Source organism: Ursus americanus, chromosome 2 (assembly GCF_024610735.1).
Source record: "Ursus americanus isolate L20-20 chromosome 2, mUrsAme1.1.p, whole genome shotgun sequence".
Lineage (NCBI taxonomy): Eukaryota > Metazoa > Chordata > Mammalia > Carnivora > Ursidae > Ursus > Ursus americanus.
In genome coordinates, this window is record NC_142128.1 from 16,895,765 (window position 1) to 16,922,913 (window position 27,149).

General features: G+C 57.0%; 1 protein-coding gene across 1 annotated transcript; it reads left to right on the forward strand.

Moving 5' to 3' along the window:
- The first annotated feature begins 94 nt into the window (after positions 1–94).
- Positions 95–23,878, forward strand: MVP (major vault protein). The gene is made up of 15 exons (XM_045785968.2): positions 95–407; positions 6,773–6,924; positions 7,114–7,309; positions 14,343–14,466; positions 14,573–14,704; positions 15,521–15,615; positions 15,729–15,965; positions 17,634–17,915; positions 18,927–19,171; positions 19,408–19,605; positions 20,560–20,946; positions 21,645–21,761; positions 21,909–22,035; positions 22,752–22,940; positions 23,615–23,878. Exons 2-15 carry the CDS (start codon positions 6,800–6,802, stop codon positions 23,831–23,833), a joined length of 2,673 nt encoding a protein of 890 aa, XP_045641924.2. The 5' UTR covers positions 95–407; positions 6,773–6,799; the 3' UTR covers positions 23,834–23,878.
- Positions 23,879–27,149: the final 3,271 nt, after the last annotated feature.

Below are 27,149 nucleotides of genomic sequence, written 5' to 3' on the forward strand. Positions count from 1 at the left end.
CCCACCCCACCCCCACCTCCCCACCCCCGTCTCAGTCTCAGGTCCTCTGACCCTTTCCAGTCTCATTCCAGCGCGGCCAGCTGGCTCTGAGGCAGGAGCTTCCCGAGGGCTGAAAGAGCTGCAGTGCCTTCAGCTGTGCAGAAGCCGCCCAGAGGAGAAACACTGAGAACCAGCTGCGAGGGCCCTTTAAATGGCCAAGCCCCACCCCCGAGCCTGCCCTGCCTGCCCTGCCGGGAAGTGATCCCTAGGGCTGGGCCACGGAGCTTCCCCCATCTGAGGGGTCTGTGGCTGCGGGCACGCTTCCTGGGTGTCCACACCGCTCCCAACGCCCCCAAATCGCTGGTGGGGACTTGTGTCCCTCCAGGCTCTCCGAGCCCCGTCCTGCCTGCTTGCTTCTGCCGGGGCAGGTAAGACCTCTCAGCCCGAGGAGGAAGAAGGTGGGTGGGGGTTACCCTTGGGAGGTTTTGCTTTCCTTGTCGGATTTTTTTTTTCCTGTGTTTTGAAGTAAAGATAGGTCAACTTGTTACTTGCCAACACTCCCGGACCCCCCAAAATCTCAGGCCTCTCGACTTCAGGCTCCTATATCAGAAGTAAGGGCAGAGGAAACTTGGGGCCATTCAGACTCCCTCCTGGGTCCCTGCTGCCTCCCCCTGGGCACCTGGGCTCTGGCCTGTCCTCTTGAGCTTTTAGAATGTGATTCCTGCCCCCGCCCCCGCAGTCCTTCCTCTCTGCCAAATATTGGGGCTTTTCTATCGCCTCACTTAAGGCTATGCCAACTGTGGGTGGGCCTTGTGGACCCTGTGGGAAGTGGTTAGCAAAGCAGTCTTAAGGTGGGCTTGACTTCTAGAAGGTGTGGAGGTTGGTGAGCGAGGCTCTTTGCTTCTTTGGGAGGGTAACATGAAGGAATGCAAAACTCTTTGGGGCCCTGGAGATCTTAGGGCTGGCCCTTGGGAGTGAAGTTTGGAGGGGTGGGGGATGGTGGTTGAGGCAGATTCCCTGTGTTGTCTGCTCCCTGCCCCGGCCGACCCTGGGTTGTGAGGAGAAAGCTGGCTGTTACACGGCGTGCCAGCCGGTGTGCTCCCTGCGAATCCCTGCCCGTTTCCGCCCTTGGCACACAGGGCGCCCAGCCTGACCCGGGGTGAAGCTCTCTGGGTGGGGCAGCTCTCCAGAGGCAGGAGCTGGTAGAGAAGCCACCTTGAGGGGATGGCCCAGGGACCTCATGAGGGCTCCAAGATAACTCGGGCCTTCTCTGTGGATGGAGGCTGCCCCCCCCCCCCCCCCCCGCCCCTTGCCGAAAATGCTCCCCTGTGAATGCCTGTCTCCTAGAGAGTATTCAGCCCCACCCAGGTCAGGAGTCCTCCTTTTGTTTTCAGAATCTTACCTTTCTGCCTGAGAAGCCAGGCTACTTCCTGGTTCGGGAGCTCTGGAGCCAGGGTTACGGGAGGAATCCTGACCCTGTGCTCGGATCGTTGTGTGATCCTGAGCAAAGTTCCTTAACTTCTAGGATCAGATGAATCAATTAAGGGTGTTTAGCACAACACCTGGCACCACTTAAGTCCTTAATAAGTGGGAGCTGTTTATCTAGGGGCTCTTGCCAAAGCTACACGTTCTGGAGGCTCTCCCCCGAAGCTGGATGGCGCGGGGCTGGGTGAGGCCTGGGAATCAGCATGAGCAGGAGGGATGCTCTCAGCTGGGTCCTGTGATGGAGCGAGTTTAGAAAACATTGATCTGAATCAGGACTCTGAAGCCTGGTTCCTGGGTCACTTCTCAACTAGGCAATCTTCGCCTTCAGTGCTGAGCATTAATTGCCAGCTTCCAGGGGGCAGGGTGAAGGTAGGGCAAGAAGCCTTCTGAGCTGGCAGAACTGTGCTGTCCCCCGTGAAGCCACCAAGCTGCTCCTGCCACAAGGTAGCTGGACTAGAGCGCAGAGAAGGAAGGAGCTCTTCCTCTTTCCTAGGAAGAAAAGTTCCTGAAACTTTGCTCTTAAACGTGATTGCTGTGAGACCGTCTCAAAAATTTCCCCTCTAGTCCCCCAAAGCTGGAAATAATTTCCCTAAACTAAGCTGGTGTATAAGCTTCTGTGCAGTCCCTGAGTAATGGGACTCCTGCATGCTCCAGACAAAGTCTAGAATGTTTACAATCAGGGAAACTGCAGAGATGAGCCCGTGTTTATGCTGAGCGTCGTGAACATTTTCCTAAACCTGAGCTTGATAGAGGTGATGGTGGCAGGCTGAGTCACCGGCCTCCTCTGCACCTTGCGGCCTGCTCGGGGCAGGGGCTGGTGTTGGCCAGGGGGCTGGAGGAGAATAACCCAGTGCCCGGCCCTGAGGACTAGCCTAATCTGAGCTCCTCCTGATTCTCTCTCCTCCCAGCCACGCTTTGAACTCCCCTGCACTAGAGACCTCCTGTGGCCGCTTATCTCGTCCAGCCCAGGAAATAGTCCCTCTTCTTCCCACTTCTCAGTCTAGGAGACTCAGGCTCAGCTAGCAAGTGGCCCAGGATCAGGACCAAGCTTACCCTTGCTGGGCATTAGAGTCTGTGCGAGAGCTTTTAAATATGGCAGTGCTCCCGGCCCCGGGGTGGCTCAGTCTGTTAAACATCCAACTCTTTTTTAAAAAAGATTTAGAGGGAGAGAGCCTGTGGGGGTGGCGGGGGAGGGGGAAGAAGTAGGGGCGGGGGGGGGGAGAGAATCTCAAGCAGATTCCACACTGTGCATTGAACCCAATGCAGTGCCCCATGTCACGACCCTAAAATGACCCTAAAATCAACAGTCAGCTGCTTAACCGATGGAGTGACCCAGGCGCCCCTAGCATCCAGCGCAGTCTCCGCTCAGGTCCTGATCTTAGCGTCGGGAGTTGAAGCTCTGTGTTGGGCTCCACGCTGGGTGGAGAGCCTACTGGGGGGGATGGAGGGGGGTGGGAGGCAATGCTTGCACCCACCCCAGGCCCCTGATGTCAGAATCCCCCAGGGATCAGTGGTTTTCAAAGACCTCCAGGTGATTCTCAGATACAGCCAGGGCTGAGAGTGGCTGCTTGAGGCCTGGGCTGCTGGTACTTTAATGTGCGCCCAAATGGCCAGGGATCTAGTTAAAATGCGGCCAATTCAGCAGCTCTGGAGTGAGGACCGAGAAGCCCCCTCACTAACACGCTTCAGACACTGCCAGACGCCGCTCGCCGCAGACCAGCGCACAGGCAGAAATAAGAAAGCTGGTCCCTGCTCTTGGAGTCCCAGTGCCAGGTGCTCACAGTTGACCCCGAAGATCTCTGACCAGTACTGACCAAAGCAACTCATGAAGTTTTGCTGTAGTGTTAAGTTTCCGTTTGAGCCAAGACACTGGTCAAGAACCCCCTTTGCCTCGAGGATGAACCCCACTTCTGCCTATAGCTTGTTGTGTTCTCTGCCCCACCACCCGTTACTTTCCTCTTTTCTTCGTGGGTGTGGTGTCTGAGACTTTGGGCAAAAGTTGACTGGCTCTTGCGGGAGTCTCATGACCCTTGAGGGAAGTGTGGTCGGGCAAAGCTGGCCATGTGCCCGGAAAGCAGACGAGGGGGCAGATCCTGGAAGCAGGCACCGAAGGGAGGCCTGGGTGGATTTGGAATATGGGGGCCAAACCCAAGCTCTGGGCAGGAACTTCCAAAGATCAGCACAGTCCTTGACCAGTGTTTTTTAAGGGTCCTGATCTATTGGGAAGAAAATGTTCTGACGGTACCTGTCGTCTGGTAGACCACAAAAGTCTAAATCTGGGACTTGTCACACACATGTCTGAGTCGGATGGTTTCCCTGGTTCCCTAGAGAGGCCTTACTTCGGGTGGTTTCCCTGGTTCCCTAGAGAGGCCTTACTTCGGGGCTGCCTTTGCAGATGACAAAATGAAAAGAGCAAAGTCTCTTGGGTAAGGACAGGTGGTCTGGGTGGAAGGCACAGCTGTCGGGCCTGGTGGGTTAAGACAGGGTCCTGGTACTGAAGGCCTTGGCTTTGGCACGAGGCAGAAGCCCAGGCAGGCCAGCTAGGAGGATGATTCTCAGCTGACTCACTGAGCTGGGCGAGGCTCTCAGCCCCCCTGACTGGGCCCAGCTGGGGTGACAGATGGCGGAGAGGCCTTAGCCATAGGGAGTGGGGGATTGTCCAAAAAGGAGTCATTGGAGGCTGCTCCTGGGGCCTGCTTCCCAGCCCTGCATGGCCTTCTAGAGTTCAAATCTTCCCTGGGGGGCCTCATGGAGCCCTGTCCACACCTCCGTTATAGCCCTAGCCCTTCCTCTCCCCCCATCTGGCTTCCTGGCCAGGCTTCTACCCTGCAGAGAACTTGGCAAAGGAGCAGTTGGAAAAGGCTTCACTTGGCCATCAGATCCCCCTTCTTTGCTGTTCTTCTAGCCCCACAGCTGGGGTGACAGGAGACTCACCACCTTTCTGACCAGTCAACAAGGGGGGGGGGGGTTTAGTTAAGGCCAGGTGGTACAGGGAGCTTCTGGTGCTAGGCCACATCCCCTGATAAGGGAGCTGGGCCGCAGGCTCCTTCTGCCTCAGCAGTAAGCCCTATCGTGCTTCTGAAGAGCCGGGCTCTGTTCCAACGACTTTATAATGATCTCAGCCCTCCTACTCGGGTAGGTGCCCTATCCATTCTCAGTGTGTAGGCCTGGGAAATGGGTAGAGGGAGGGCAACGGACTTGTCCGAGGTTACCCATTCAGTAAGGGATCCTGGGGGCTTTTCAGGGCCTTCATCAGGGAGCAGCTTCAGAAGCACAGCTGGGAGGGGACTGGGCAGCAGAGAGGAAGGAACAGGAAGGGCCTGGTGAGAGTAGGGAGGAGAACCAAGAAAGCGGAAAGCCAGCCCCTGTATTTTCAAACCCTACCTGAACACAACAGAAGGGGGAGCTCTGACGTTAGAAAAGCCACTCCTACAAGTTAAGGGAAATGAACTTCCCATAAAAAAGGAGCCACAGAAAAGTATCAAGGTCAAATCCCATACAAAGTTGCGAGAGAGAGCGCAGGAGAACATTCCTTTGTGGAAAAGCATACGAGGAAAAGGGGTCAAAACTATAAGCTTTCAAAATGAGGTAAGACATTAAGGAAACGGTACAAGGCAGGAAATCAGAACTGTAAGGGGGGGGCAGTCTGGCTGATTCCGGCCCCTAACCACTGTCCCTTGCTGCCCCAGGGGAGGGACGGGACCAGCCATTCCATCGGGATTCTCATCCCAGTGGTACCACTGATTTGCTGGGTGGCCCTGAATGATTCGTAGTCCCTACCTGGAACTCCACCCCTTCGAGCTACACTGTGTAACCTGGGATCAACCAGCCTTATTCGGCCACCTTCATTAAAATCTAGTATTTTGTTCCTCACCCTAGTCACACTGCAAGTATTCAGTGGCTACACGTGGCCAGCCCAAGGAGCACGGGGTTAGAAGATGTCCCTGATTAGAGAAAGTTCTCTTGGTGCTGTGATAGAGGGCTTTAAGCAGAAGCCCAGCAGGTGATGTGAGTGCAGTGGCCCAGGTGTAGGACAGCAGGGACAACAGGTGGGGACTGGGGTAGGCAGGGAAGCCCGTGTCCCATCCACAGGGGGCAGCTGTGACTTGGCTCTATCCAGGTCTGCTAGGCGGGGACAGAGGGCGTGGCCCTAATTCTTCAAGAGAAGCGGCAATCAGGAGTCTGTGGAAACTCATAATTGCTAAACCAAAAGAAAAAGAAATTTTACAGACGGTGTAAATGACAAAACTCTTGGGCCTTGCCTCGGTCCTGTAATTCTGTGGTTTCTGCCTGTTTCTCCCGTGGCAAGCCGCACCCCCCTCGCTTCCCCTTTCCTCACTCAGGTTGGAAGTTGGACAAATGGTGGAGTAGAGGAGGTGTCCCTTCTTTCTGGTGGTGGCTTCAAAAATGTCTGACCAGAGTCATCGAGGACAAGGCTTTGAGTCCCCTAGCAAACTCGGTTCCCCTTATGTGACTCCAAGGGATAGGTTGTCCAAAGTCCAAGGCATGCTGGAGGGAGGGATGGGGTGGAGGTGCCACCTTCCTGAACAGGCCAGGCATTGATTGGAGCCACCCAGGATTCAGAAGCAGGTAGGGTGAGGGTAGGTGGGGTACGTACTGCTTTCTTCCCTGCCCCTTCCCACCCAGACCCACAACTCTAGGAAACCGAGAGTGGCAACAGACCAGTGAGAACTGGGGAGGAAAGGACTAGAATAATTTGGTGTTCTAATCCAGTTGATTCTATGCAGTGCCTGTTTCACCAGGGATCCCTCCCTTGAGAGTGACCCATATCTGAACATTTCATCCCAGATTGCTTAAGCGCGCGCGGTGTGGTGTGTGTGTGTGTATGTGTGCAAAGATCGTGTAAATATTGGTCTGTGGACTAACATTTCAATACAGCCTGGGCCTCGGGATCCCCTCAAATGAAGGAGCCTGAATCCTTGGAGCCGGGGAGCTCCTCGGAGCCGCTGCTCCCCGCTGTGCCAGGAAAGGCCACTGCACCTCCCGAGTTCTGATCTCAAGCCCCTTCACATGCTGCGGGCAGCTTGGGAAGGGGAAGGAATAGGCAGGGACCCCTGGGCTTCTGTGCTTATCCATGTCAAGCAGTTCTCGGCAGGGGTCTGGATGCGCTGGTTGCTCTGAGTGGCGAGAAGGAAGAGGCCGGCGCGGGATGGTACGGGGCAAAATGACGTAAACCGGAGGAGGAAGGCCCATTTCTCCGTCCCCAGCCGGGCCTCAGGCTCACGCCTGCCTTTGCCAGGCCCCCCTGTGCTCATCCTGTTGTATCCACTCCCCACCTGTCTGCCAGCCTGCTGCCCTGGCCTCAGCAGTCACCATGGCAACCGAAGAGTCCATCATCCGCATCCCCCCGTACCACTACATCCACGTGCTGGACCAGAACAGCAACGTGTCCCGCGTGGAGGTCGGCCCAAAGACTTACATCCGGCAGGACAATGAGAGGTGGGTGCTGGGACCGGGCCGTGGGGTACCTGCTCGTCTGGCTGGCACGACCGTCCGTCTCCTTCCTGTCCCCAGGCAGGGTTGGCCCTGGTGTGGGTGATGGGGAGCTTTCTCTACCAGTCATGGTCCCCTTCAGAAGTGGGAACAGGGCCTCCCTGGGTCCTCACACTGCTTCTCCCCCTCCAACAGGGTCCTGTTTGCCCCCTTGCGCATGGTGACTGTCCCCCCACGCCACTATTGCACAGTGGCCAACCCCGTGTCCCGGGATCCCCAGGGCGCCGTGCTGTTCGACGTCACAGGGCAAGTACGGCTCCGCCACGCCGACCTAGAGATCCGGCTGACCCAGGACCCCTTCCCCCTGTACCCGGGGGAGGTGCTGGAAAAGGTACCTGGCTGGCTTCCCCCATGGCCATTCGACCTTGTCCCGGGGCTCTGCGCTGCCTTCCGGAGGGAAACCCACTGGGGCTGTGGGAGGGGGCGGGGGACACCTGGCGGCTCTCACCAAGGCCCGAGTTCTTGCTTCGTCCCACAGGCCCACAACAGACTTGCCCCTGCTTTCAGAGCTGTCAGCCCATCTCCCCACCTGACTTTCCAGGCTCCAGAGCCTGCGAGAAGCTCTTGACCAGTCTGGTGCTCCATGACTTTGCCAAGAGGAAGCATCCCATTCACCCAAACAGTGCCAGACCCTGGCGGGCGGTGGCCCGCGGTGGTGGGCAAGACGAGGTCCAGGCTCCCACGCCGGTGACTGCCCCTCAGGCCTGCGCTGCTGGCCGGGCCCTTGGCCGCGTTGCCCTTAGCGAGTGGACCGCAGCCTTCACGTTCCTAACTGTTCTGCCCTCACCTCCTTGCCAGTTCATACTGGTTTACTCTGGTTTCCTCTACTAACCGGTGCTTCTCAATCCGGAAGCTTCCTGGCAATGGTGCTTCTCGATCCGGAAGCTTCCTGGCAACACCGAGGGAGTTAGACCTTCCTGCCCACTTGTGGCGGCCCCTTGGGGAGAGGAGCGTGTGCGAGTAGAGCTAGAAAGTGCTGGCGAGTAATGAGAATGTTAACCCTTGAGGACTCTGAGCGAGGCGCCTCCGGGAGTTCTTTGTACTATTCTTGCAACTTTTGTGTAAGAGTCTGGAACTGTCAAAAGCTAAAAAGCCTTAGGTCCTACCTCTGCTCAGCTCAGGCCCCCTCTGGGTGGGGAGCAGTGTGTGTGTGTGTGGGGGGGTGGTCATCAACACCAGTGTCTAAAGCTCCCTAGGATCCCCAGCCCACCGCTGCTCATTCTCTCACACCCCACATCCTCCAGGCCAGGAGGGCAGGGCCTCTCCCTCTTCAGAGCCCAGCGCCCTGGAGACACTCCCTTTCTACCCACCATTCTACTCTTGCCCCTCTCTGCCCATATGGCTTCTCTCCGGGTCTTCACTGAGGTGGCCCCTGGCTCTGGCCTCCTTCCCCCTCCCCTTGGCAATTCAACCCGAACCCCCTCACCAGCAGCCTCCCTTTCCTGGGCCTCCTGGGCCCTCATGGCCCCTCGGGGCTTTTCTTCCTGGTCTCTCTCTGCTACTCCAACTGGAGCATATCGTTTTAACAGTCTCTTGTGTGCAGGACCCATGGCAAAGCCTGGTCCTGGCTCAGCGTGGCCCCCGCCTGTCCTTTCTGTTCTCAAACTCAGGAGGGATTTCCCGGCAGCGGGGACAGATCCCCCAAGACGACAGGATTACAAGTCGCTGTTGGGTTAGGCAGTTCATTCCAACCCAAGCCCTGTTCAGTGGTTCTCTTCCTTCCTAACCAGCTTTCTCTCTACTTCTCTCTGTGTGCCTCTAAATATTTATCTTTTTCAACTCTCTTCCTATTTTCTGTCCTCTCACTCTTACACAGATTCCTCATATACTTAGGAGTTAAGGCCATCTGGCAGGACCTGGGTCTGTGTCCCCTTCCCTTAGTTGATATCTTCACTTTTCTCTACCTGCTGCAGCCTCCATCAGCTGGCCCGGGAACCCAGCTCATCATTCTGTATCTTTTTTTTTTTTTAATCCCAGTGTAATTAACATACAATATTATATAATGACTCAACAATTCCATGCGTGACTCAGGGCTCCTCACAGTAAGTGCACTCTTAATCCCCTTTACCTAATTTCCCCAGCCCCCCCCCCCTTTCTGGTGACATCAGTTTGTTCTCTATAGTGAAGAGTCTTTTTTTTTCCTTTATTAATTTGTTAAATTCCACATATAAGTGAAATCATAGGACATTTGTCTTTCTCTGACTTATTTTGCTTAGAAGGATACTCTCTAGATCCACCCACATCGTTGCAAATGGTAAGATTTCATTCTTTATGGCTGAGTAATATTCCATTGTAGATATGTATCCTGTCTTCTTTATCCATTCCTTTATTGGTGGACACTTGGGTCGCCTCCATAATTTGGCCGTTGTAAATAATGCTGTAATAAACATTGGGGTGCACATACCCTTTCGAATGAGTGTTTTCATATTCTTTGGGTGCATACCCGGTAGTGTGATTACTGGATCGTAGGGCAGTCCTGGGTTTAATTTTTTGAGGACCCTCCATACTGTTTTCCAGAGCTGCCGAACCAGTTTGCATCCGTGTCCCCCCACCCCCCCCCCCCCCCCCCCCCCCCCCCCCCCCCCCCGCCCGTGCACCAGCGCTCCTTTTTCTCCACACCCTTGCCGGCACTTACCGTCTCTTGTGTTTTTGATGTCAGCCATTCTGACGGGACGTGATAGCTCATTGTGGTTTTGATTTGCATTTCCCCAATGGTGAGTGATGCTGAGCAACTTTTCATGAGTCTGTTGGCCATCTGTGTGTCTTCCTTGGAGAAGTGTCTGTTCATGGCTTCTGCCCATTTCGAATTAGGTTACCACTTGGTGTCGAGTTGCCTAAGTTCTTTATATATTTTGGATGTCAGATATGCCATTTGCAAATACCTTCTCCGTCCAGTGTGTTGTCTTTTAGTTTTGTTGGTGGTTTCCTTGTTGTGCCGAAGTGTTTTATTTTGACGTAGTCCCAGTGGGTTATTTTTGCTTTTTTTTTTGTCTTGCCTCAGAAGACCCATCTAGAAAAATGTTGCTACAGCCGATATCAGAGACATTACGGTCTGTGTTCTCTTTTGGGGTTGTTATGGTTTCAGGTCTCCTATTTAGGTCCTTAATCCATTTCGAGTTAATTTTTGTGTAAGAAAGTGGTCCAGTTTCACTCTTTTGCGTGTTGCCGTCCAGTTTTCCCAACACCATCTGTTGAAAAGACTTTTTCCCATTGCATATTCTGGCTTCCTTTGTCGAAGATTAATTGACCATATAATTATGGCCTTATTTCTGGGCTCTCTCTTCTGTGTCATTGATTTATGTGTCTATTTTGGTGCCGGTTCCATATTGTTCTGATCACTACAGCTCTTACGAGAGCCGGGCTCTGTCCTAGGACCCCGGGATCATGACCCGAGCCAAAGCCAGACGCTTAACCGCTGTGCCACCCAGGCGCCCCCTGCCGCTGTATTTTGATGAACGTCTGCATGTTGGTGCACAAGTCTCGTTTGTCATAGGGAACTTCATACGACGAACGCAAGCTCAGCCATTCTCCTCCTGAGTTTCTTTTAGGGTGTTTCCAATTTATAAGGAAAACCAGTTTTGCCATGAATGTACTTGGCTGTGTGTCCTAGCACATGCTACGGTTTGCTGCTTTTCAAGAGTTAGAAGATACTGGGGGGCCTGGCTGGCTCAGCCGGTAGGACTTGACCTGGATCTCGGGGTCATGAGTTCAAACCTTGCGTTGGGTATGGAGCCTACTTAAAATTCAAAACAAAACAAAAACTATTTAAGAATTGCCGGATCCCAGGATATGCACACTAAATACTAAAAGCATGAACCTTTGAGTGGCCCTGTAGAAACCCAGTTTCTAGCTATTTATTGCTTTCTCTTTCCTTTCTTACGTACTCTGATAACTCCTTGTACTTGACGTCCTCTGCCCCATTTCCTCATAAGCCCCTGCATCTGGCCCCCGCCCCCACCTCCCCCAAGCTCGCTTTGGCAAAGCCCTAAGGCCTCCTAACTGCCGCCCCAGGGGCCATGCTGTGTCTCATGGGCCTTCTTAGCCACAACCATTGTCCACCTGCCCTCTTATTAAAACTTGTCTCTCTCTCTCTTTTTTTTTTTTCCTCCCACCTCGCCCCTGCTAAAACTCGTCTTCCTGTTTGACTCTGTGGGTGTCTCTTTCCGTCTTCTTAGATGTCTCCCGCCTCCTCCCCTGTCCCCTCTGCTTTCAAATTCTGTCCCGAACCTCCTGCGTGCCCTCTCGTGCCCTCTCGGCCTTGAGCCCTCCGTCGAGGCTGGAGACCTCAAGCCCAGTACCATCGCTGGGAGCTGCCCAGCCGCGAGCCCCTAGCTGCCTGTAGGAAGTTCTCTCCTGGGTGTCCCACGGCCACCTCCTCCTGGACATGCAAACCTGCCAGTCCCCCCCCCCCCTCAATCTGTTCTTCTCCCACATTCCCAGTTTTACGTGATGATACTGCTGGGTACCCAGTCAGGAGCTGGGAGCCTGCGGGGGTGTGGGCGATGAACTGGGAGGAGACAGACGTGGCAGCTGGAGGCCAGTTAAGACCTTTCCATTGTTCAGGTGAGAAATGTTGGGGAATGGCAGCGATGGATAAAGGCAGACGTAGCTTTCGATGGAACAGGTGGGAAGTGATGATAGAGGAGATGGGGGAGGTGACAACCCGCTGGCCGACATGCTCCTTCCAGAATGTGCACCGTTTCCTCCCCTTCCCACACCTTGTGTCAGAAGCAAGTTCTTCCTTTGAACCCCAGGTCAAATGCCACTTCCAGAGGGCCTTTCCTAACTTCCTTTGAGTTTTTGCAACCTCTCTCTCTCGCCTTCTCTCTCTCTCGCCTTCTCTCTCTCTCGCCTTCTCTCTCTCTCGCCTTCTCTCTCTCTCGCCTTCTCTCTCTCTCGCCTTCTCTCTCTCTCTCTCTCGCCTTCTCTCTCTCTCTCTCGCCTTCTCTCTCTCTCTCTCTCGCCTTCTCTCTCTCTCTCTCTCGCCTTCTCTCTCTCTCTTGCCTTCTCTCTCTCTTGCCTTCTCTCTCTCTTGCCTTCTCTCTCTCTCTTGCCTTCTCTCTCTCTCTCGCCTTCTCTCTCTCTCTCTCTCGCCTTCTCTCTCTCGCCTTCTCTCTCTCTCTCTCGCCTTCTCTCTCTCTCTCTCTCGCCTTCTCTCTCTTTCTCTCCCCCTTCTCTCTCTCTCTCTCTCGCCTTCTCTCTCTCTCTCTCTCGCCTTCTCTCTCTCTCGCCTTCTCTCTCTCTCGCCTTCTCTCTCTCTCGCCTTCTCTCTCTCTCTCTCTTCGCCTTCTCTCTCTCTCTCTCGCCTTCTCTCTCTCTCTCTCTCGCCTTCTCTCTCTCTCTCTCTCGCCTTCTCTCTCTCTCTTGCCTTCTCTCTCTCTTGCCTTCTCTCTCTCTTGCCTTCTCTCTCTCTTGCCTTCTCTCTCTCTCTTGCCTTCTCTCTCTCTCTCGCCTTCTCTCTCTCTCTCTCTCGCCTTCTCTCTCTCGCCTTCTCTCTCTCTCTCTCGCCTTCTCTCTCTCTCTCTCTCGCCTTCTCTCTCTTTCTCTCCCCCTTCTCTCTCTCTCTCTCTCGCCTTCTCTCTCTCTCTCTCTCGCCTTCTCTCTCTCTCGCCTTCTCTCTCTCTTGCCTTCTCTCTCTCTCTCGCCTTCTCTCTCTCTTGCCTTCTCTCTCTCTCTCGCCTTCTCTCTCTCTTGCCTTCTCTCTCTCTCTCTCTCGCCTTCTCTCTCTCTCTCTCTCTCGCCTTCTCTCTCTCTCTCTCTCGCCTTCTCTCTCTCTCTCTCTCTCGCCTTCTCTCTCTCTCGCCTTCTCTCTCTCTCGCCTTCTCTCTCTCTCGCCTTCTCTCTCTCTCTCTCTCGCCTTCTCTCTCTCTCTCTCTCGCCTTCTCTCTCTCTCTCGCCTTCTCTCTCTCTCTCTCTCGCCTTCTCTCTCTCTCTCGCCTTCTCTCTCTCTCTCGCCTTCTCTCTCTCTCTCGCCTTCTCTCTCTCTCGCCTTCTCTCTCTCTCGCCTTCTCTCTCTCTCTCTCACCTTCTCTCTCTCTCTCTCGCCTTCTCTCTCTCTCTCTCCGCCTTCTCTCTCTCTCTCTCCCCCTTCTCTCTCTCTCTCTCTTGCCTTCTCTCTCTCTCTCGCCTTCTCTCTCTCTCTCTCTCTCTCTCTCGCCTTCTCTCTCTCTCGCCTTCTCTCTCTCTCTCTCGCCTTCTCTCTCTCTCTCTCGCCTTCTCTCTCTCTCTCTCGCCTTCTCTCTCTCGCCTTCTCTCTCTCGCCTTCTCTCTCTCGCCTTCTCTCTCTCGCCTTCTCTCTCTCTCTCTCTCTCTCTCTCGCCTTCTCTCTCTCTCGCCTTCTCTCTCTCTCTCTCGCCTTCTCTCTCTCTCTCTCTCGCCTTCTCTCTCTCTCTCTCGCCTTCTCTCTCTCTCTCTCTCGCCTTCTCTCTCTCTCTCGCCTTCTCTCTCTCTCTCTGCCTTCTCTCTCGTGACACTGTCCACGGTCTGCTTGAAGAGGACGGTCTGTGTCTGTCTTGTCACCTGCTGGAACGTGCCGTCCACAAAGCCAGGGCTAGGCTGCCCCCGCCGCAACGGCCTGGGTGCTGTGCACATGGAAGGGACAAGGAAGGGCTTGCCTGCCCTGCGAGCCTCCAGCTCTGCCTCTGACCCCGTGTGTGGTCAGTGGGGAGAGTGCAGTTACCCGACCTTCTCCACCCCAGGCCACTCTGGTCGGAGTAAGGAGTGGCCGGCAGGCTTCACTTAGACTGTGGTTCAAGTCCTGATCCCGTTCCTTACTAGTTGTGTGACTTTGGGCACGTCTCTGTGAGGCTCTTTGCGTGTTCTCCTCCCTCCCTCAGACCAAAGACCAAGTGAGGTCCTACTCGTGGAAACATTTCTACAAACCTCTGAAAGGTTTGGATACTTGTTGCCAGGTGCCCCTTCCTGATGAAGGGAGACGTGATGGCTGTAGTACAGCAGCTGTCTTGTGACCGTGAGGCAACCCTGACAACAAAGCCATGTGCCTGTTAGAGCTGTTCATACTTCCCACTTCACTACACTTCATAGAGGGCCCTGGTGCATGCGAGGCCTTGAGGTGTTTCCCCCGTTTCCTGTCTAGATTTGTAGTTCAGAACCACGTCTAAGCACTTCCTCCAGAGGAATGTGTGTCCTTGGCTCTTTGGCAGCGCGTCTGCTTCCTCTGTCACCTGTCCCGTTCTTCAGACCAGACGGCTTTGGGACCACCCTTTCCTTTGTACATTCCACCTGGGGGCTTATCTGGGGCCACGGGAAGATCGACGCTGTGGCCTCTGACCTCCAAGGGATCGGGTTTGACTCCTGGGGCCACAGTACTGAATGTGCCGCGACCTCCCATCTTCCCCTTGTAGGACATCAGCCCACTGCAGGTGGTTCTGCCCAACACTGCCCTCCATCTCAAGGCGTTGCTGGACTTTGAGGATAAGAATGGAGACAAGGTGGTGGCAGGAGATGAGTGGCTATTTGAAGGACCTGGTGAGTTCCTTGCATTGATTGGAGTCCGGGTCCGAGGCTCCCTGTCTTCCCATGATAGCTTTGATACCTGCTGGCCTTGACCCTCTGCCTCGTCTTCCCTTCCCAGGTACCTATATCCCCCGGAAGGAAGTGGAGGTCTTGGAGATCATTCAGGCCACAGTTGTCAGGCAGAACCAGGCCCTGCGGCTGAGGGCCCGCAAGGAGTGCTGGGACCGGGAGGGCAAGGAGAGGGTGACAGGTGGGGTTGATGAGGGGTGCTGATGGGGGTGGGTGGGCCCTGTCTTGGCTGCAGCGTTGGGGGTGGCCCTTGCAGCCTGGGAGGAAGTGCTTCCCTGGTATCTCTTAGAAGCTTTTGGAACCGCCCGTGGCTGCTTTCCCCACCCCAGCCTCACGCCGGCTCTGCCCTGACCCTCTGATCATGAACGTGTTGGCTTTTCCCTCCCCCTCCCCTTCACCGTGGGCCAGGGGTGGCAGTCATATCTGTTTCTAGACCAACAGAGCAGGTGTTCATATACAATTAGCAATCGTATTCGGCCAATGTGATGTTACCCGTCTGTGTCAGGTGTGGTTCAAAATGCTTTACAAATGGGAACTCACTTAGCCCCGCACAACGTTGAGGCCCTACGATTCCCATTCTCCATATGACCTCACTGAGGCGCGGAAGTGAGGTTATGCGCCGGGGTTTACGACCAGCAAGGGCAAGGCTGTAGCCAGGCATTCCTGCTTGTCCGAGAAGCGAGACAATGTCTCCAGCTCTCCTAGAGGCAGTTCTACCCCTTTCAGGCAAAGGGGAGGAGTTGGTCTTTGGAGCCCAGAGAAGGCATGGCAGCAGCTTGGGCCCCTAGCCGGCTTTTCTTATTGTCCTGGCTAGGGGTTGGTTTTCTCTGGCCTCAGGAAAGAAAGTAACATATGCACCCTTGTCAGGCCCTGGAGCCTGAGGGCGTGGCCTCTCACCCCCAGAGCCGGCAGGTCCCGGTTGTCTATGCTGCGGGAAGGGGCAGCTGGGGAGCAGGCTGGGTGACCTTTGACCCTCCCGCCTCCCCCCTTGGCCCAGGAGAAGAATGGCTGGTCCGCTCGGTGGGCGCCTACCTCCCGGCCGTGTTTGAGGAAGTTCTGGATTTGGTGGATGCCGTGATCCTCACAGAGAAGGTCTGTGCTCTGGCCAGGGTAGGGGGTGGGGGGAGTGGCCAGTGGGGCTCCCAGCTCCCCTGAGGGAATTGGAGGTCAGTTTCCTCACATGCTCCCTACATCTTGTCCCCCAGACGGCCCTGCACCTCCGGGCTCTGCAGAACTTTCGAGACTTGAGGGGAGTGAGCCGCCGCACCGGGGAGGAGTGGCTGGTGACCGTGCAGGACACGGAGGCCCACGTGCCAGATGTGTACGAGGAGGTGCTGGGGATCGTGCCCATCACCACCTTGGGCCCCCGCAACTACTGTGTGATTCTCGACCCGGTCGGCCCGGATGGCAAGAACCAGCTGGGGCAAAAGCGTGTGGTCAAGGTAAATGCGTCCTGCTCTCCGGGGAGGCTGACTGCCCTTGAGGGGCTTGAGACCCCGGGACCGCTCCCTCCCCTCCTCCCACCCTACGTACACATTCTAGAAGCATCACGCTTATTCTGGGCTCCCCCCCGCCCCGTGCCTTTGCACACCCAGTTTTATCTTTTGAGACCCTGTCCTGTGGATCTCCTGAGGCCCCCAATCTCAGGGAGATTTACAGACGGTCTCTTCTGGGAGCACCTCCGGGGCCCCGTCCGTGCCTGCTGTCCTGGAAACTTTGTCCTCATCCTGCACGAAACAAACCTCTTGGTTTACGCTTCTCCCCACGCCCCGGCCTCACCCTGGGAGGGATGGGCACATTTCTCTGCAGGGCCAGACCGCGGGTATTTCAGGCTTCGTGAGTGGTGTCCCTCTCTTGCAACCACTCTGCTGTGCCGTTGGAGCGAAAGCGTAGACCGCTTGTAAATGAACGAGTGTGTCTGTGTTCCGGTAACGTTTTGCTTCCAGAAACAGCCCGAATGTCTATCAGTGGATGAATGGATAACAAATTGTGGCCTAGCCACACAATGGAATATCCTTGGGCTATAAAAAAGAAATGAAGGCACGAAGGCGTACGATGCTCGTGCACTAATCACCTGCATGTACTAACACCTGCCGCAACGCGGGTGCGCGAACGCCGTGCGGAGCAAGAGGCCGCACGTGAAAGACCACATATTGCATGATTCCATTCATATGAAATGTCCCAGATGGGTAAATCCATAGCGATAGAAAACAGATCAGTGGTTAGAGTAGGGATGGACGGACGTAAGCTGCTGTTGAGTGAGGGCTTTTTCAGGGTGATGAAAATGCCCTGGGGTCAGATCATCGTGGTGATTGGACGACTCTGTGGGTATCCCCAAACAATGGACCTGTATACCTTATTTACTTATTTTTAAGATTTTATTTTTATTCATTTTATTTTAGATTTTTATTTAACGGGGAGAAAGCGTATGTGTGCACAAGCGGGGAGCAGCAGGCAGAGGGAGAGGGAGAAGCAGACCCCCCCCCCGAGCAAGGAGCCTGATGCAGGGCTCGATCCCAGGTCCCTGAGATCCTGACCTGAGCCAAAGGCAGACGCTTAACCGAATGAGCCACCCAGGGGCCCCTGAACTGCACACTTTATTTTTTCCCCCTTTTTAAAAAATTTAAATTCAGTTAACATATAATGTATTATTGGTTTCAGAGGTAGAGCTCAGTGATTTGAATTGTATTCTTTAAATGAACAAATTTTATGGTATATAGATTGTATCTCAAACGTATAGTTAATTAAAAAAAAAAAAAAAAGCCAGATTTGGCCCAGCAACGGAGTCTGCCAATGCCCAGACTACATCATCTCAGGAAACCAAGGCATGGGAGAAACTGAGCAATAGGCGGTTCCTTCTTAATTGTTGAGCTGTGAGGGCCCCAGTGATGACCGCGTCCGGAATTCATCAAGGGCAAGGCTCAATCAGATGAGGTCTGTAGGCATTTGTCTACTCCTGGCCCAGACCGTGCTTCTCCGTGTTACAGTGGGAGTGTGGGGAGGAGGATTTTGGGCTCCTGTTCTCAACACAAGCCTGTGGCCGTAGCAGGTGCCGCCAGAGGCCCAACCCTGGGCGGCAACCGGCTCCTAATCCCACGTCTGTCCACTAGGGCGAGAAGTCCTTTTTCCTCCAGCCGGGAGAGCGGCTGGAACGAGGCATCCAGGATGTGTACGTGCTCTCGGAGCAGCAGGGACTGCTGCTGAGGGCCCTGCAGCCCCTGGAGGAGGGAGAAGAGGGAGAGAAGGTCTCCCACCAGGCTGGGGACCGCTGGCTCATCCGCGGACCGCTGGAATACGTGCCCTCTGCCAAGGTGGAGGTGGTGGAAGAGCGCCAGGCCATCCCTCTGGATGAGAACGAGGGCATCTACGTGCAGGACGTCAAGACCGGAAGGGTAATGGCTGAGGGGTGGGCACCATCACCGCCGTGTGGCCGTGGTGGGGGCTTGCGTGGGGCCGACAGGGAGAGGCACACGGTGGGGACAGGGGAGGGGACTTTGACAGCCTTGGTGGTGGCATCTGAGCTGGCTGGCTGGTAGGTATGAGGGCATTCGGTGGAGTATTTGCCTTCCCTTTGTCTTTCCGTTTTAGAACAGGGTGTGGGGAGGGGCCGAGGGAGGGGGGAGAGAATCTGACACAGGCTCCACGCCCAGTGCAGAGCCCAGCGCAGGGCTCGATCTCATGACCCTGAGATCATGACCTGAGCCAGAATCGAGAGTCAGATGCTTAACCGACTGAGCCACCCAGGCACCCCATTAAATAGCTCGCTTGAAATTTGAGAAACACCCAAGGGAAAAGATGAGCCAGGTTTTAGGAGGGGACTCTGGCCCCAGCATGAAGGTCTGACTGGGGAGCGGCCTAGGAACCCCAAGAACCAGCCTCCTCTCCCATGTGCTTATCCCAATGGAATCCTTCCCCTTTGCCCCTTCATCTGAAGCGTGGACCTTGGTTTGACCTAGGACCACATCTCTGACCTCTTTCTCTAAGAATACAACCTGGAAGTAGAGCTCGGAATCCTAGGAAATGTTAGTGGATCTTGCCTATGTCCTAGGATTTACCTCTGTCCCCAGGATGCCCTCCAGGTTGCCCCAAGAGGGAAGATTCCAGAAGAAATAAGGTCGAACCCTTACCATTGCCAGGTTCTCAGCACTATATGTGGGAAATGTCCTTTACTCCTGGAGCCTGGGAGGTGGCCGGTGGTGGGTGCGTTCTGTGGCCCTGGACCTAAAGCACGGCTGTCTGGCCCAGACGACCGCACCAGCATCTGAGTGCAGCCCCAGTCTGGAGACCGAGCCCAACCACCACGCTCTACTGCCCCCGCGACCAGCTCTGTTTTGGGACGGCCGGCTGGGGCCTTCTCCCTTTTCCCTTCCCCGGTGACCTCCTCCGCCTTGCCCTCTCTCCAGGTACGTGCTGTGATTGGGAGCACCTACATGCTGACCCAGGACGAAGTCCTGTGGGAGAAGGAGCTGCCTGCTGGGGTAGAGGAGCTGCTGAACAAGGGGCAGGACCCTCTGGCAGACAGGGGCGAGAAGGAGACGACCAAGACCCCGCAGTCTGCCACCCTCCGGAACAAGACCCGTGTGGTTAGCTACCGGGTCCCTCACAATGCAGCCGTGCAGGTGTATGACTACAGGGAGAAGAAAGCTCGGTGAGGGGCTGGCTGGGGGGGGGGGGTGGCGAGGTGGGACAGGTGACAGGGGGGTGGTTGGGGGGTGAGGTGGGACAGGTGACAGGGGGTGGTGGTTGGGGGGGTGAGGTGGGACAGGTGACTGGGGGGGGCCCGCTGTGTGTGGGGGCAAGGTGGGGGGGCCAGTGGGGGGTGAGGTGGGACAGGTGACCGGGTGAGGGGCTCTCCATGTGTCTGACTCCCTGCTCCCTCTGCAGTGTGGTCTTTGGGCCTGAGCTGGTGTCACTAGGTCCTGAAGAGCAGTTCACTGTGTTGTCCCTTTCGGCTGGGAGGCCTAAGCGTCCCCACGCTCGCCGTGCGCTCTGCCTGCTGCTCGGGCCTGACTTCTTCACAGATGTCATCACCATCGAGACCGCAGACCATGCCAGGCTGCAGCTGCAGCTTGCCTACAACTGGTGAGGGCTGGGGAGGGACCCGAGGACGAACGCTGCCTCCCACCGTGCAGGGCTCGTGGTGGGGGCAGGATGCCTGACTCTGCCATGGCCAAGAGGGAAACCCAGTCTGATGCCCAAGGTGGGGGGGATGGGAAGGTGCAGACTCCCCTCCTGGGAGCAGGGTTTGGTGGATGTGGTTGGAGGAGCGCCCCAGCTAAACTCAGCCCGTGTGCAGCCATCCACGCCACGGCCAGGTTCTACCAATGTCCCTTGGACACGCCCAGTCGGAGTGGCACGTGTGGGCAGGTGTCCCAGCACGTGCTCCAGGGCTCGCTGCCGGGGTCCCAGCCCTGCCGTTCGCTAGCCGTGGACCTGGGCAAGTGACTTGGTGCTTTCCTCAGTTTCCCAGTCTGTAAAACTAGAACAGCAACCGCGCACCTCCCAGGGCTATTGAAAGGGTACAGTGAGGGTGGGAACAGTGCCCGGCACGTAGTTACAGCTGGAATGGCAGCGTCTAGAGCTGGGGGGTGGGGTGGGGGAAAGAGTCCCATCCAGAAGCTAGGCTCTCCCTCAGCCACTTCTTGGCCGGGTGACCAGGACCATGACAGGCAGAGGCCCGCGGACATCTTGGGGGCAGGACAGCTAAGAGCACAGACCACGGAGCCACACTGCCTGAGCCCAGCTTTCCGGCTTGCCGCTTACCCTGTGACTTCGGGCCTGTCCCTTCACCTCCCCGGGCCTCTTTCCTTGTCTGTGAGAGGGGATAACGCCCATTGCCACCTCCTGGGGGGGGGGGGGCTGAGAGAATTAAACAGGACCTCACCTGGGTGCGTGGTGGGTACTGATTCTCACTCTCTGTTGGGAGAGACCCCAGCCGGTCACAGGGGGTGGGCGTCCGAGTCCTCTTCAGAGACCAGAGAGTTGCTGTGTCCTGGAGGAAAATGGTTTCCCGGTTCTGGGCCTCTTTGCTCACAGGCACTTCGAGGTGAGTGACCGGAAGGACCCTAAAGAGACAGCCAAGCTCTTCTCGGTGCCTGACTTCGTGGGTGACGCCTGCAAGGCCATCGCGTCCCGGGTGCGGGGGGCCGTGGCCTCCGTCACCTTCGATGACTTCCACAAGAACTCCGCCCGCATCATTCGCACGGCCGTCTTCGGCTTTGAGACCCTGGAAACCAAGGGGCCCGACAGCAGGGTCCTGCCCCAGCCTCGGGACCAGGCCATCTTCCCCCAAAACGGACTGGTGGTCAGCAGCGTGGACGTGCAGTCGGTGGAGCCCGTGGACCAGAGGACCCGGGACGCCCTACAGCGCAGTGTCCAGCTGGCCATCGAGATCACCACCAACTCCCAGGAAGCGGCTGCCAAGTAAGTGAGGCCTGGGGGGGAGCCCCCGGCCCGCAATGCCCACTGTGGGCCAGACATCTCCACGGTCCCTCCCTCAGCCCACAGCCGGGACCTGGGTGACATGGCATCCCCCCACAGTCGGCCTGCTGTCACCCTTAGCAGATAGCATGGCCCACCCTGCCCCTGTGGCACCCCGCCTTGCTTGTGAACCCAAACTTCTGTGGCCTTCTGTGCTCGCGTCCCTCCAGCTCTATTCTGCCCCTCGTTGGTGCAGCTGGGTTCCCGCCACAGGGCCTTCTGCACGGGCTGTTCCCTTTGCTCCAAATGCTCTTCCCCTAGAGTGCTTTGGGCAGGCTCCTTCTCCGGCGTCAGCCCGAAGCTCCTCGGAGAGCCCCTTTCTTCCTGCCGCACCCGAACCCCGCCCTCTCTGCTCAGCCTTGCTGTCACTTCACCCCTTTTCGGGGAACTTGTCACTTGGAAATGAACTGCGTTCATTTGTCTCTCCTGACGGGAAGGTCAGCTGTGTGACAGCAGGGCCTTGGTCACGGCCACGGGCCCCTGCACCTCGAATCGTGCCAGGCTCGCCGTGCACACCCTTCTTCCATTTGCCCGTTGAGTGCTGCCCGCGGGCGCCCAGTAGATGGCCGGCCCTGCCCGTGGAGCTCCTGTTGGAGACCGGGCCCCGCGCCAGCGTCTTCCCAGTCCCCTCTCCCGTGCAGGCACGAGGCTCAGAGACTAGAGCAGGAAGCCCGCGGCCGGCTGGAGAGGCAGAAGATCCTGGACCAGTCTGAAGCTGAAAAAGCTCGCAGGGAACTCTTGGAGCTGGAGGCTCTGAGGTGGGCTGGGAACCAGAGGAAAAGAGGGTCGGGTCTCGGAAGAGCAACGGGTGGAGGAGGGGGGCGCGTGTGACACCTGCTACGGCATAAGTCGGGGCCGGGCCGGGCTTTGTCCTGGGTTGTCCCCTGACTCCCCTGCCCCTCCAGCACGGCGGTGGAGAGCACGGGGACTGCCAAGGCGGAGGCCGAGTCCCGCGCGGAGGCCCTGCGCATCGAGGGAGAAGGCTCCGTGCTGCAGGCCAAGCTGAAAGCGGAGGCCTTGGCCATTGAGACGGTGCGTGGGGGCGATGCCTGTGCGAGGCCGGGGCCTGGGGTCTGGAAGAGGCCCCGTCACTGCAGTCCCTGAGGATAAGTAGGATGCCAGGGATCTGAAATGTAAACCCCTAACAAATTAATTATTTATCTATTTCTTTAGAGAGAGTGGGAGTGGGGATCAGGGGAGGGGCAGAGGCGGGGAGAGAATCTTAAGCAGGCTCCGTGCCCGCTCAGAGCCCCACGTGGGGCTTGATCTCACAACCCCGAGACGGTGACCTGAGCCAAAACCCAGAGTCAGACGCCTGATTGAAGTACTTCGTGGTTTATAAAGTCCTTTGCCCTGTATCTGTTCACTTAATCATTGTCTACCCCCCAGGCGGGGGGCAGGTGGAACGCCCCCCACCTTGTGTGTAAAGTACGTGCGAACGTTGGCCAGCTTCGTGCCAACTGTTACGTTGTCTTACGTGGCCTTATTTCATGCTTGAAATCCCACTAAGGGGTAAGTATTAGCTCCATGTGACCGATGAGGAAACCAAGGCTTAGATTAAGGCCTCCCACAGGTCACTGACTTCAAAGGTAGCCCAGCCCCGGTCCACAGCTAACGGACGAGCAGTTTGCAGTTCCCTACCTTGGGCCTCCGTTCCCTCGTTCCCTCGGGCCTGCTGGTGAGGGGGACTTCCTGGACAGTTCCCAGGGGCCCCACAAGGGAAAGAATGCTACGTTTCCCCCTTGCAGGAGGCCGAGCTCCAGCGGGTGCAGAAAGTGCGAGAGCTAGAACTGGTCTACGCCCGGGCCCAGCTGGAGCTGGAGGTGAGCAAGGCCCAGCAACTGGCTGAGGTGGAGGTGAAGAAGTTCAAGCAGATGACGGAGGCCCTGGGCCCCAGCACCATCAGGGACCTCGCCGTGGCCGGGCCAGAGATGCAGGTGAGTGGGGACGGAGCAGAGGAGTGTGTGTGTGTGTGTGTGTGTGTGTGTGTGTGTGTGTCTCTCTTTCTCTCTCTCAGGACCGTACTTGAAACCAAGAAGGCAGCGCTGGGGGCGGCAGACGTATCTGGAAAGATGTTAGGGGTAGAGGGGCAAGGGGATGGGGAGATGGGACTGTCCCCTATCCCGTGTCCGGTGTCCTCTATCGGGCACTGTGCTAGCTTTGGCAGGGAGCTGCAGCCCCTGGGGCCCCAGTCTGTGGCCAGTGCTTTGAGGGAAATGGAGCGGGTGATGCTGGGTGGCTTAGGGAGAGTCGCTCTGAGTGGGGGATACTTAAGGTCAATGAAGAGTTGACAGGAGCTTCCTGGGAGAGGGTCCAAGGGCAGACACACAGAGAACAAAACTCAGTGTGTTCAAGAACAGAAAGGACCGATGGCCGCAACCGAGGCTGGAATGGTGAGCGGCGGGAGGCAAGACAGGAGCAGCCAGGCCTCTTGAGTCCCGGTGAAACCTCCAGGCTCCCCTTTGCTCCTCCCTTGTTACCCCTGATTACTCGAGTGGGGATGGCTTGGGTCGCAGCTGCAGTGGCAGGGCCATGTGGATGGTGGCCGAGGAGACGAGAGAAAGGGACGAGGGCCTGACTCTACCTTCTCGCTTCCCTCTTGCTCGTCCAGGTAAAACTGCTCCAGAGCCTGGGCCTGAAGTCCACCCTCATCACCGACGGCTCTACTCCCATCAACCTCTTCAACACAGCCTTAGGTCTGCTGGGGGTTGGCTCTGAGGCCCAGCACCCGGCCCAGAAGGCGGCTGGCATGCCCGGCCCCCGGGAGGGCTTGCTTCTCCCCTCCACTCCCGCCCCTCAGGCTGCTGGAGGCAACCACGTCGTGCCTTAGCTCCGTGCTGCACTGATGAATAAAAACTTCTGGGCATTGAAACAACCTGGGCCTCCAGTCTGCGTCACGGGGGAGCTAAATGGATACCCCTGAAATCTCCAGGTACCTGCTAGAAACTGTCCTTCTCTGTCAGGTGGAGAGGAAACAGAGGCAAGGAGAGGACTGCCCTGAAGTCACACGGGTAGGAATGTGACCCCACAGTCTTAACGGCCAGACTGTCTTTTGACGGTCAGCTCTCCTGGACCCCAGGTGGGGGACAGGACACCGCAGGGGAGAGAATCGCGCCTGCCTAGCCGGCCGCTCTGGGGTAGCTCCAGCCCTGGGGGACATCCCACTGCTAAGTGCTCCCACGCCAGCCCGGCCAGTGTTGGAATCACACAGTCTGGGGCCGGACCTTGCACCCCTGCATCCCGCGCCCCACACTTGGGAGGCTCCCTCTGGCGCCACCTGCTGGTCACACTGCGCCCCCGACCACTGGAGTGGTCCCTGGGCTTCTGGTATGGGCTCTTCCGGAGCAGACGGAGGCGTTCCCTCTCTCCACCCTCCTCCCACAACCAGAGCAGAGCCCTTTCTTGGGGAAAAATCCGGGCAGGATCAAATCCTCCTCAAGAGGTGGCGGCATGGTGCCCCAGCCCCTGGTGCAGGGAGAGCTGTAGGAACCAGGTCTGGGCTAAGTAAAAAATCGCAGGGGGAGAGAGGAGGCGGAAGCTGGGGTTTCCTTTCTGGGTGGCTGGAGAAGGCAACTCCTCTGAGGTCTTCCGCCTGTGCAAGCGTTCGGGGCCGTTCCCTCCTGAACAGGGTTGCTGGTTTGTGTTGGGGTCTTACTCCTCTTCCCGCGCTCAGGCCTGACCCCACGAGCCTGGCCTCATTCTGAGTTGAGTGGCATTCGTGCGGCCAGCGGTTCTGCTCAAGTCTGCGCTTGAGGCCAGGGGCTGGCTGGGGAGCCCCGGCGCTTGGTGGGACCGGCTCCCAGTTGACGGAACAGGCAAGGGCGTCAGCCCCGCCAGCCCTGCTTCCGACTGTCTTCCCTTGAGGGAGGTGATGAACGTGTGCCAGGTACCAGATGCTCCTGGCCAAGGGCCTCTGGGGACAGGTGATGGCAGGCAATTCTGTCCTTGGTGGGAATGTGCCTTGCCCTCAGCAGCCAGCTCCCGGGGCTGTCCTGTGACCCTGTCCTGTCGACTAACCGTACCACCTCTGAAACCTGGGCTCCTGCCACCTCACCTTTCCCAAACCGTTCCTCCAACTCGAGGCTTCAGGGACCGTGACCCCAGCCACCCTCTCAACACTGACACCCACCCTTTCATTCAGTCTTGCCCGGTGCTCCCGGTCATTCACTCACCAGAAACCTCCCTCCTTAACTCCACCTCTCCTCTTCCCAAGGGATCCTCGGCCCCATCCCTTCTTAAACCAACTACCGCCCTCTCTGCCCGCCTCTGACCAGCCGCGTGTTGCTGGGGGAGGTGAATCCCACACGCCGACTGATCTCATTTTAAGCTCAAGGCAACAAATCTCAGGGGAGACCTGGGGCCTCTGACTCCGCTTCTCCGTTGTGTGTGAGCTCTCCTTCGGAACAACCGCTCACACCCCTCCTCCCAGCCACCCACGTCCCCACCCGCTTGCTCTCACCTCGGAGAGAAAATAGAAGCACACTGGGCAGGAGGCCTCCCCGCTTCCCAGCAGCAGATCTAGCAAAGCTACCAGCACCTGGACTCTGTCCTGCCTCCTGTTCCCACTGGGGACGCGTCCCCTGGGCCCCGCGCCTCCCGTGGGCTCCAGACCCCGGCGAGCTCCAGCCCCCCGAGCCCACTCCTCCACGGGTCACCTTTCTGGCCCGCACCGTCAGCTTCTCCCTCTCTGGGCCCCCTGTCCCCGGGCAGGTGAGCGGCCTCTGTTCTCCGCCCCACAGAACCAACGACGGGCCCTCCCTTAGCCCTGCCTTTCCTCCGGCAGCCACTCCTCTCTCTCTCCTTTGCAGCCACATTTCTTAGTTTCCATTCCTCACCTCTCGTTATCTTCTCAAGCCACTCCAATTAGCTGCTGTCTCCACCCCTTCCCTTCCTGGAAACTGCTCTTATCGGCGTCACCAGGGGCGTCCCTGGTGCTAGACCCCGCGGCTCGGTTCTCCTCGGGCAGCCTCTCCCGTCACTCGGCACACTGGGCCCCCATGACCTGTCCTACGCCACCTCCTCCCCAGCTCCGGGGCCCTGCCCCTGTTTCCCTGGCCACCTCCACTTCCTCTGCTCTAAATCACGGGTCACCCTGAACCCTGTTCTTTCTCACTGACCGTGTTGGCCAGCCCCGTGGCCTTAGAGCGTCTCTATCCCACGGGCTTCAGTTCCCCATCCCTGACCTCACCCCTGTGCTCTGGACTCCTTTCCAGCTGATGACCTGATGTCTCCACATGGATCTCTAATGGCCACCAGGTGTGGCCACATCCCTTGTTCTAGCCAGTCAACTGCAAGGGGCAGGGACATCATTGTCCTCTCTTTTCCCTTTTCCATGGTGACGGGCAATGTTCCAAATAGAGGCTCCTCTGTCAGCATGGGTCCCAGAGAGACAATGGCAGGAAGCAGACCCACAATAGACCCGCAGCAGGAGCGAGAAATGTGTGTCTTCAGAGGGAACTGGAATCCGGGGAGGGGGATGTTAACCATAGCATCATCCAGCCCGTCCCTGACCGCTGTGTGTACCCCCACGAGGTTGTGGAATCTAGTAAAGCAATAAGGGAAGCTGATCTTTATTTTAAGATTTTATTTATATGAGAGAAAGCTCGAGCAGAGGGTAGGAGGGAAGGGCAGAGGGAAAGGGAGAAGCAGGCTCCCTGCTAGGCGGGGCTCCATCCCAGGACCCTGAAATCGCCACCTGAGCCAAAGGCAGATGCTTCACCCATGGGCCGCCCAGGTGCCCCTGGGAAGCTGTTCTTTAAATCGTACGCATGTGGGGCGCCTGGGGGCCTCCGTCCGTGAAGTGTCTGTCTTCGGCTCAGGTCATGACCCAAGGTCCTGGGATCCAGCCCACATCGGGCTCCCTGCTCGGCGGGAAGCCTGCTTCTCCCTCTCCCTCTGCTGCTCCCCCTGCTTGTGTTCTCTCTCTCTCCTGTCAAAGTCTTTAAAAAAATAAAACAATAAATTGTACGCGTGACGACAGGCACGGGACTGACTAGGGTGAGGGAGACAGATACACCTCCATGATCGGCAAGCAGGCTTTGCTGGCCATGGCGTGGGGCTCCGGCTTACGCCAGAGCCGGATTCTAAGCCAGTCCCTCGGTACTAACTTCACCCTTGAAGGTCCCTTAAATTGCCCGTGAAATACA